The following is an 11,137-nucleotide window of genomic DNA, read 5'->3' on the forward strand; positions in this document are numbered from 1 at the left end:
AATGCATTGGGCAAAAGCTTCGTTGGGGGGCTGTCTTCGAACAACGCTTGCGCGCATATTGAATAAGATATAAAAATGAAAGTTAGCCCTTCAATAAACAGTAACATGTTCTTTTAATTGGTTGTCGTTTAATGTTTTTATCATTGCAAATAAACTTTTGATAATGGTTTGAATTTGGTCAAGTTTAGGTGGCCACCAGATAGAGCTAATAGTATTTTGGGACTTGGTATTTATTTAGTTGGTTAGATCTATGCTTGTGCTTTTCAACGATAGCAAATCTGTTGAAATTGAGCAAGAAATGAATAAATGGAAGACAAATAATTACCGTAAACATGCAGGGCGTGAACTGGAAGACGATCGATTCGCCATTGAAATGCATTGGGCAAAAGTTTCGTTGGGGGGCTGTCTTCGAACAACGCTTGCGCGCATATTGCATAAGATATAAAAATGAAAGTTAGCCCTTCAATAAACAGTAACATGTTCTTTTAATTGGTTGTCGTTTAATGTTTTTATCATTGCAAATAAACTTTTGATAATGGTTTGAATTTGGTCAAGTTTAGGTGGCCACCAGATAGAGCTAGTAGTATTTTGGGACTTGGTATTAACTTAATTGGTTAGATCTATGCTTGTGCTTTTCAACGATAGCAAATTTGTTGAAATTGAGCAAGAAATGAATAAATGGGAGACAAATAATTATCGTGAACATGCAGGGCGTGAACTGGAAGACGATCGATTCGCCATTGAAATGTATTGGGCAAATGCTTCGTTGGGGGGCTGTCTTCGAACAACGATTGCTCATATATTAAATAAGGTATAAAACTGAAAGTTAGCCCTTCAATAAACAGTAACATGTTTTTTTAATTGGCTGTCGTTTAATGTTTTTATCATTGCAAATAAACTTTTGATAATGGTTTGAATTTGGTCAAGTTTAGGTGGCCACCAGATAGAGCTAGTAGTATTCTCGGACTTGGTATTAACTTAGTTGGTTAGATCTATGCTTGTGCTTTTCAACGATAGCAAATTTGTTGAAATTGAGCAAGAAATGAATATATGGGAGACGATTAATTATCGTGATCACGCAGGGCGTGAACTGGAAGACGATCGATTCGCCATTGAAATGCATTGGGCAAAAGCTTCGTTGGGGGGCTGTCTTCGAACAACGATTGCGCGCATATTGAATAAGATATAAAAATGAAAGTTAGCCCTTCAATAAACAGTAACATGTTCTTTTAATTGGTTGTCGTTTAATGTTTTTATCATTGCAAATAAACTTTTGATAATGGTTTGAATTTGGTCAAATTTAGGTGGCCACCAGATAAAGCTAGTAGTATTTTGGGACTTGGTATTAATTTAGTTGGTTAGATCTATGCTTGTGCTTTTTAACCATAACAAATTTGTTGAAATTGAGCAAGAAATGAATAAATGGGAGACAATTTCCTTTATTGGTTTTCCACCCCGCACTTCCTCCTTCATAATAGTCCATTCCAATGTGTGTGATGTGCTATGACGTCATCATTTTGTCCGGTTGACCAACAAGGCGTCTTGTGGAAGAGCACCGAAATACCAACTTCATATAAGAAATACCAACTTCAAAATATTAAAAAAATTTTATGCAAAATTGACCTAACACACAAATTTAAACATTTTGTTTGCCCCCTGAACGCAAAAAGTGAAAATATTGTTGTTCTAAAAAAGAGCATACCCATGAGGGGGCCCATTCAAAATACAAAACTAATATTCATATAAAAAACAATATTTTATGCAAAATCGACCTGAGCACGCAAATTTAAACATTTTGTCGGGCCTCCCTAAACTCAAAAAATTGAATATTCTGTAATTTTAAAAAAGGGCATAGCCTAGGCTACCCATAAGGGGGCCCCATTCGACATACGGAACTAATATAAAAACATTATTTTATGCAAAATCGTTGAAATTAATCTTTTTATCGCGTGAATTTAGACATTTTGTCGGGCCCCCTTAAACTCACCGGGCCCCGGTGCAATGCACCGGTTGTCCCCCCTCTTCTGGGCCCTGCTTCCAACAAATATATTAAATGCATAACTTCATCTGACTGATGCAAGCTACAACAGAAAAAGTCACACTGTTTTCCGCGTCAGCAAGAATAAAGCACGTTTTGGCACGGTGCCATATCTCAAAAACTAGAGCTAATCAACAAATTTCAAGTTGATATTCGTGATCAGAGACCCCAAATTAGCCAAGATTGACCCAATTCGTTTCAGAAGCAAATTGGCTGTTGACCAGTGTTATCAACTTTTGGAAACTATGTGATGAAAGAATATGAAAAATGGTGTGTTTCTTGTCCATAAAAATGCATTTCCTGCACTCCCATCTTGATTGTTTTGATCCTTGTATGGGTGATTGGTGGAAGCGGAAAACATGGTGAAAGGTTTCATCTGATAGGCTATGGAAAGAAAATATCAAGGACTGTGGATTTGCAACATGAAGGAGGGGGGCACGTATGGTCCGTAATACGAGAAGATTTCTCAGTTTTTAGACACAAGTCACACAAATGTGATCATTTTTAAAGATTTTTGAAGTGTTTTCATCTTTGCATGATGCATATATGGCTTATATTTGCAAAATATTTTTTGTGTTTGCATGCTTACACGTTTAATAGAAAACTATGCTGATTAATACAGAAAATCTGAGTAAAACTAACAATCAGAAAAAGTGACATTTTATCAAAAGTAAGGACACTTCAGATATTTTTTTCTATTTTGGTGATTAGTTTGAAGTAACAGAACACAATACATAAAAACTTTTCTGCAACTAAAACTTTTGCGAAATTTTGTTACATGGTGATATGACAATTTTGACATGTTATTCGAATAGGTTGTGATCCAATTTTTTGCATAGCATAGCCTGTAACTTGATATCAAATTTCGAGTGTCCGCTGCCAAAGTCTTAGGCTATGTAGCATATTTGCCAGGCTTGAATAATTTGAGTAGGCTAGATAGTGTACTGTACTGTAATTGTTACGAAGACGCGTCTTTTCATTTCCGTTGTACCGACATTGAGTAGCCTGTTGTAAGATGCCTGCAAGCTCAACGATATTTTTCAAACCACTGTACTCAGCTTGGAAAGTAGGCTACTGTATTTAAGTTTTATTTCTGCCAATTATTTGAAAGAAATTACTTTGTGAAAAATTTAGCAGTAGACGTTTACTGACCACAATTAAGGTCTCAGTAACCTGCCCAGCGTTAGTGGTTCTAAGCCTCTACACAAGCACTAAGCAGTGTTTTAAAAAGGTTTGAGGGTCCGAAACGGGCACTTAACTTGCTCTGATTTCAACAAAGCGAAAATTTCAAAACATTTTGACGTTTCGGACAACACATGAAAAAATGTTCAAAAGTAGTTTTTGCTGGGTTAACGCTGCTATTTACAAACAAGCTCAAAGTCTCATCACAAACGAAGCCTCCATATTGAACACTTTTTTGTATTGGCATGCAAAATACATTTTTGGATTAGAAAAACTGAGATTTCGAATTAAATAAAATTATTATTGCCGGGTGCTTAAATTCATGTGAAAACTTTTCTCTTTTTGAAGCACTATTTACGTTTATTTCTTCCAACAAATGTATCCATACTGTCAAGTATTCCCAAAGTTTTTCCTGCCACGTAAGCTGCTTTTGCAGGTAACAACCTAAACAAAGTTTACATTATATTGAATGACATAAAAGTTACATTTGGCTGACGTAACACAATTTACATGACAGTGCTTTGAGTCAGTGACGTAGCGATGAAAGCATGGACTTATCTTGCGCTACGTTTATTGCGAGCAATAACTCAAAGCAGTGCCGGTCTTTGGAGTGTGCGAACCGTGCGATCTCACAGGGCCCGCAAATTGGGAGGCCCGAAATTTACTCAAAAAATACATTAATTTTTGTTATTTTCAATGGAACAAATTTAATTAGATTCGCAGCAAGTAGGCCTACCGGTATCCTTAAACATAGGCGTAGGAGCTAGGGGTGCAGGGAATGCCTACATATAGGCCTACTATACTGTAGCCTATATGTCCTTGTCCCAGCCAGAAAATCAGTCTTCGTCATATCAACTCAACGTCTACACAGTTGAATTTCTAGCAAGGGTATTGCCTTGACCAGGTTGCTACATTGGAGTTCTCCCTCTATTTTTAGTAAAGGTAAAAATGGACCCTGCAATGCTGATTTCAATTATCTTGAACTAGTCCTGTCCAGCAGGTGAACCGATCAATGGCTTGGACACTGATGAAAACACTTTTCAGATTATCATTGTCTTGAGTCACATTCCAACCAAGGTTTTTCTGCGTAAAATCCTGTCTGTGTATTGCGAAAGTTAATCATTGAACCCGCGGCGTCGCGGAGACTGTTTCTGCCAAAGCCTAGCGGTCTAATCTTATCAAGTTTGTTCAACTTTCAACGTCCATTGAACTTTGTTCGTCGTCTTCCGATATACCACTGACACAGGAGGCGTTTCACTTCACTTTGCCTTAAAACAAGTGAGCGTAAGAAGATTCAGAGCAAATATGATCCACCGAGACACACGCCGAGTCTTTTGCAAATCTGGAGCAAACCAATCGTGGAACACCTAAAATACGCTGTATTGCGTGTTAGAGGACTTGGACATTCTCATCTGACTTTGATGAAGTTACTTAAACTATTCTTTGGTATCATCTAATAGGTTGTTATTCAAACGCAATACGAATTGTGAAGGTTTCACTTTTCTATACCGAAGTTGTTTTAACTCACCGCATTTAGCCTAACAGTAGCCTATTGCTCATTAAATAATGCTTGATAAAGGGTTAGCTTCTTACGGTAACAAACAGACATCAGAGGAAGCACTAATACCACTTACCCTTTAAATGCATAGAGGATATACGTAATTCTAGGCATCATGAGAAGAATCTTGTTTCGAAGAACAGCATCAACAATTTGATCCACGGCATCCTTGGCCTCTATTATCTTAATGTAGCTGTAAAATAATTGACATCGCTCATAACTGTAGGTTTTCTTATTCATTTTAAAGATGTTAAGCATTGACCACTCGAACACTTATGATGTCACTAGGACAGTCGTTAGGCTATTTCATTTGTTGACTGTGCGTTTCATTTTAGCAGAGAGTCACATTTTATATACGTATGCCTTTAGGAAATGGTACTGATGCGTGTCACATTGTGTCAGAAAAAATGTTGTAATAAATGACAGTTGGAAACAAACGCATACACGGAGAAACATGGAGTGCTCTATCTAAACGAGTGATTTTTAAATTGGAGGCGCCCCGTTTAGGGTACGTGAAGATTCTCCAAGGGAGGCGCAAATGTAGTAGGCCGTTGCACTACTAGTGTGCTAGTATTGTACAAGTTGTGAACAGAAATAAATGCAAGCTCGAAACAAACTTAACTGTGAATCTGACGTGATGTGCACTGTCTTAAAGAGATAGCCTACTAAAGAAAAAACCTGACTTGGCGATTGTACACGTTCTTTGTGTTTAACATGCTACCATAAAACGATTTTCAATAAAATTTTGCCCCATTACGGTCTGATCAGCGTTCCGCGCGTGCTTTTGTCAGAGCTTTCAAAATGGGAATGGGCGTAAGCAGCGAAGCGTGCGACTGTACAGTCTACGTCACTATAGACTAGCAATCAGCTGATTGAGCAGTAGTTGTTACTGCGGGCGATTTAACTGTAGGCTATGTACCTATGAAGGAAAACATCAAATTTTAACAGCAAAACATCAGATCTGATGTTAAAACATCAGATGTGGTAACGTGGCTTTTGCTATTGCTGTCGATAGTGACGTATTCTTGAGCAGCGTTTCCACTTTTTGGTCATTTTGAAAAAAATAAAAATAAATGAAACATTGAACTTTGGACCTTGCCAGCAGGGTTTTGGAGCCGGAGCCCCGGAGCTCTTCGTGAAATTCAAGTGGAGCTGGAGCAGGAGCTGGAGCCAGTTGTTTGAAAAATAGCTCCGGCTCCGATGTATTTCATAAGATGCTACTACTATTGGCTGAATTCACATAATTTAACAGCAACCCTTCCCAAAATTAAGAAATTATTTGCGTAATCAGAGGTCGAATTAACGAATATGTTTTGAAACGTAGTTTTGCATGACATTTTGATGAAAATACCTTAAATTTCATAAAGTTGTGCCATTTTTAGCAACAGTTGACTGCAGGCAATTTCAAGTTTTAGAAATTAAATTGATATGTCATTATTTTAATGAAAGCACTTTTTGGAGCCTGGAGCCGGAGCCGGAGCAGTGGTACCAATAAGCTCAGAAGCTGGAGCTAATTTATGATAAAAGATAGCTGCGGAGCCGGAGCTGGAGCAACTTAACATTTATGCCTGCTCCAAAGCCCTGCTTGCCAGCGCCATTGAAAATATTTTTTTTTTATAATTTTTTTTTAAATGTATTCTTGAATGTTCAGTTTACGCATTTTAATGCTTAATTCCCGCTTGAAAATTCATTTAGTATGCCTTTAATTTGTTCGGATTTGTTTCCGATTTGTTTTCCATGTGACTTCCAAGCATTTCAACTACATCCATAGTTATTTAGGTGAATATAAGTATACGGTAGCCTAAGTGCAGAAGTTCATTGGCTGGTCAAGAAGTCGCTTGTTGTTGCTTTTCAACAAGGAATTAACAAAAAAAACTTATCGCATCACTCTGTTTTATGAGATAAACTGAGTATCGTCAAGAATTTTCTTCAACATTTGAGGTAAAATTTCCTTGTTGAGCAAGAACCAAGATTTGTTCGTACTGCAGCCTATTTAATAGTAGGCCTAGGCCTAACAAAAAAAAACTAAGTAAGCCGTTAGAGATCAGAACAGCTGTGTAACCTGGTCCAAACTTGGATTGTTTGCTGGGTATTAATAGTAGGCCTTGGACTTCAATGTTATTTCGGTCAGTCGTGGTCATGGTTGAGGACTTAGTCAAGAAAATTTAGTTACCATTATAACAACTAAGTTTATACTTACGGCGTTGATACTCCTTCGAACATTCCAGTATTTATATAATACGGACAAACTAAAGTTGTTTTCACTCCCGTCAGACCTTGGCCTGTTAGTTCCATCGCCAGAGCCTCCGTTAAGCCGACTGCACCAAATTTGCTTGAAACAAAAAATATTTAAAATTAATATGTTGTCCTCAAAAAAGTTTCCATCTAATTTTGTTCCAGTGAGATAAAACAGAACTTCTTTTAAGCTAATCGTATTCCCCGTCATCTTATTTCAAACACAATTTCGTCTTCATGGTTTCGATTCGAATTTACTTTAGTAGCTAAAAAAAATTTAAGCTGCCTTTAAAGGAGTAAATTTTGTGTCGCTTACATGAAATTGGTTTGGAATACCTAGAATTCCTTCTCTATCTCAAATGTGTACATATAGCCTAGTAGGCTAGTACTAAGCATTCTTTTGATGTGTGCTGTTTTGAAGGTTAAGTTTACCTCGCAGCGTAGTCAACTTGTCCAGGTAGGCCAAACATTCCTGCACCACTAGCGATCGTGACGATATGTCCATGATTTTGTTCCATCATTTTTGGTAAAAATGCTTTGATTGTCTGAAAAAGATTTACAAGAAAGTAGCCCAATGCCTTTGTGTTTATTCATTAATGTGAAATGAAGGCTTAGAAAATCTACATTTTTACACACAACAACAAATAATAATAATATCAAGCTACAGTGGTAAAATTTTTACAAGATTAATAAGGTAAAAGTAATTTGTTGTTGAAATTTGGACATAAAAAAAAGCAATAAACAGTTTAATTGACGCCTGTTGCATTGGAGCCTACTAAGCAAATACGAAACAATTACTTACAGCAGGGCTTCGAAAACTAGCAGTAGCTACCCTTTACGGGGTCGCACAACAAATTCTAAAAGGCGCTAGTGGCCTAGGCTATACCTGTATCCTACAAACTATTAGCCTACATCTTTTATCTTACATGTTTCACGCATAAATTGTAAGAACTTTCGTTCAGCTTAATAAAGTTTCTAGAAATACAAGAATGTAAAACTCTCCAGATGCGAGTTTAGCAACAGAGGCAGGGATATCTATAACTACGGGATTGGAAGCTCTATCCAGTGCTATACATCAGTAGGGTCATCACATTACTACGACTACAGAGCGATTAACAAAATAAAATACCGACTAAAAGATATACAAAGTTAGATTTAGCAATAATAATACAAATTGTACACTCACATGAAACTTAATTGCTGTATAAAAGTACATTTACGCTGCTAGAAAAAAACGATGAATCCAAAAAATGAATCAATGCAACCAGTCCAGAAACAGCCTACTGTTGTTCTTTAGCATTGTGCGTACTGCAAATCGGGTCAGAAGTGAATGAGGAGTGTTTAGAAATTAGTAAAATATGCTGTTGTATCATCAACTTGTTCACTGATCGATCCAGTACGAAACCAATCCGTTTACGATTTCATCAGAACTAAAACCAATAGTCATTCTGGAAATTTTTTAAGCAGCAAACAAAATACAACATAACTGCACTAATGGAATACAAACAAATAAAACGAAACCAATCCGTTTACGATGTCATCAGAACTAAAACCAATAGTCATTCTGGAAATTTTTTAAGCAGCAAACAAAATACAACATATCTGCACTAATGGAATACAAACAAATAAACAAACCAGGCAGGCATAGACCTTAAGTACAATTTACAGGTAAATTGATGATTACACTTTTGGTTGTTCGTTTAGCCTATTACTTGCTACCCTTTGAGGTCAGTTTATGTGATTGTTTATCACAGCAGCGCACAAAGAAAAATGACCCTACTGGTGTATAAAATGGTTTTCAGTTCCACAGAGTTTCCAATCCCGTAGTTATAGATATCCCTGAACAGAGGTTACGCAATGCTTGGGCCAAAAAGTTACTTTAGAACAATAATAATAATCGGCAATAGTAACAAGTAAAAGTTACACAATTATTCAACAACATACATTAACTTGTACATTTAAGACACAAAATATAGCATGTCGCCTGATCTAGACAAAGTGTTTGTGACAGTCAGAAGCTTTAAATTACAATCTTTTCCTGCACTCCATCTTAAGTTGTTAATTACCCAAAAATGAGCCATTGTGTTAATTTCCATTGTCTTCACCATCATATCATCGCGACATTCCAACATTTTTTTCCCTGTCACAATGCCGGCGTTGTTGATAAGAATATTTATGTTGCCAATTTCTGACTTCACCTTGATTGCAAAAGGTTATGATCTGATTATTTAAATGAAGATTTTTACTGAAGAAAAACGAGATGAAAAAAAACCTTGCCTCAGTCAATAAATACCACACGAAGAGCTTCTAACAGATTTAAATCGATTCAGAGTAAAAATTTTCTTTACGTCTTTCATCCTATTCCACATACAGAAAATGGTATATTACTTTCAAGACCTTTTATTGTGTATTCATCCTACCAAATTTTAAGATTAATCAAGTGGTAACGTGGTAAACCAAAGCTAGTTGGAGAAAAACTGTTACATACAGTAATGTAGAAATACTGCAAAAACTCAACAATACTCCAAAGCATACGGCATATTGACTTACATATTGTCAACCGAGGTCAGGCGTAGTTTATATAAAATTACCTTACTGGCAGTATCGTAGATTTGATGTTTGTCACTTAAATCGCATACAAACGAATGCCATTGAGAAGCTAATCCAATCTCAGCCAATTGTTGCCTTGTGTCTTCCAAACCAGATTCCGATATATCCCATCCAACCACGACACAGCCAAGCTTGGCAAATTCAATGCTCATTCTCTGACCTAAACAAATCTTACCACAATAACGCTTGCAAATGGGAATATCCTTCACTTTTGTTTGATTGTCACAATGTAGCCTAATGCATGATAATAATGTTGGTCGCTTCTACCTTGTTCCACATCCCTGCTATATGTTATGGCAAGTGATATTGTTTTTGCTTTGCTAGCGGAAAATAAAAAAACATTATGATGATTATTATCTCATTTGACCTCCGCAACCTATGCCAGTGCTACCAAACTGTGGTGCACGTGGGGATGCGTGTAAACAAGCAGTTGATCGCCCGCCGCCGATAAGTGACTGGTTAGAAAATAGATTGTGACCAGTAGCATACCCAGGGAGGGCACTATAAATTATACGTCTTAGGCAAAAACGTTATAGAGCCGCAAACTACGTAAAAAGGGACTAAAAAATAATTTTGTCAACTGTTCTTCCGAGCATGTTCTTCAGGCCCTCTATCAAACTATTTGCTTCTTGGTATCTCAAGTTTTGCATTGTCCTTTTTTTGGGAACCTTTTCTTCGTTTAAATCTTAGTGCTATACAATTTCCAGGTCCGCCATTGCTTAGGCCTGGCGTTTTTCAGCTACTTTACAACAAAACGTGGTTGTATTTTCTTTTTATCAGTTAATATCTGACAATGAGTGCTTTTACATGCAGTAACCTAGATTTATATGGATGCAATGTCAAAATAGAACAAAATTTGTAACACCCCAGCGTGCGTTTCAGAAATGTTTGCTCACCGATTCCATTTCCAGCTCCAGAAACAAGAACAATCTCTCCTTTCACATCTTTACGTGACGGTGGAATGAAGAAACGAAAAATTGCCTCTAATATATAATAATGCACTAATAAGAAAGCAACAATAAGATCTACAATTGCTTTAAAACTCATAATGATAGATATAAAAGGAAATAATTTTTGATTACAGAGCCTGAAACGGAATATAGTTTGTAAGAGAAAAAGAACAGCCTTCGAAACTCTTTTCAGGGAAGTAGAAATTGAATATTTCCGTTTCAAATGGTCAAGTAGCCTATTTGTATTAAAGTGCACTAACTTCTTTGCAAATAGTTGTAACGTTCATTCGATAAACGAGCAAAGCCGAAATATTGAACATAGCCTACGAGTTATTGTTTTGAAATTAAATCAAGTATTTTAAAAAGCAACCATTGCTGCATCTTTTGTTCACTATTTCAAATATGTTTTCAGTTATTTGTTTCGTGCGTTCACCCGCATTGCTGTAGCTTAAATCGATTTAAAAAATTTATTCTGTACGTTATTTCGTCTGAAGTTATGCACTGTCATTCTGCGCAATACGTCAATGAGGCAGTAGTCTACCTAAGTAAAACTTGTATTAAGTA

At 36.6% G+C, this 11,137-nt stretch overlaps 1 protein-coding gene across 1 annotated transcript; it reads right to left on the bottom strand.

Annotated features, from left to right (window-relative positions):
- Positions 1-3,436: 3,436 nt before the first annotated feature.
- Positions 3,437-10,706, bottom strand: LOC145787611 (epidermal retinol dehydrogenase 2-like). Its single transcript, XM_082599383.1, has 7 exons — positions 10,520-10,706; positions 9,605-9,783; positions 9,080-9,211; positions 7,446-7,558; positions 6,979-7,110; positions 4,855-4,971; positions 3,437-3,664 (listed from the first exon to the last, which is right to left on the bottom strand). The coding sequence occupies exons 1-7, from the start codon at positions 10,668-10,670 to the stop codon at positions 3,571-3,573; spliced, it is 918 nt and encodes a 305-aa protein (XP_082455509.1). The 5' UTR covers positions 10,671-10,706; the 3' UTR covers positions 3,437-3,570.
- Between the last annotated feature and the right edge of the window lie 431 nt (positions 10,707-11,137).

This window comes from Aplidium turbinatum, chromosome 18, assembly GCF_918807975.1.
Source record: "Aplidium turbinatum chromosome 18, kaAplTurb1.1, whole genome shotgun sequence".
Taxonomy (NCBI): Eukaryota; Metazoa; Chordata; class Ascidiacea; order Aplousobranchia; family Polyclinidae; genus Aplidium; species Aplidium turbinatum.

Bases quoted from the DNA above. Each gene is read 5' to 3' on its own strand.
- LOC145787611 (XM_082599383.1), bottom strand. From the start codon at position 10,670: ATGAGTTTTAAAGCAATTGTAGATCTTATTGTTGCTTTCTTATTAGTG. The intron at 9,212-9,604 runs GTAATTTTATAT...TTTGCAATCAAG, and splicing joins TCTACGATACTGCCAGTAAG to GTGAAGTCAGAAATTGGCAA. The intron at 3,665-4,854 runs GTAAGTGGTATT...AACTTTGTTTAG, and splicing joins ATCCTCTATGCATTTAAAGG to GTTGTTACCTGCAAAAGCAG.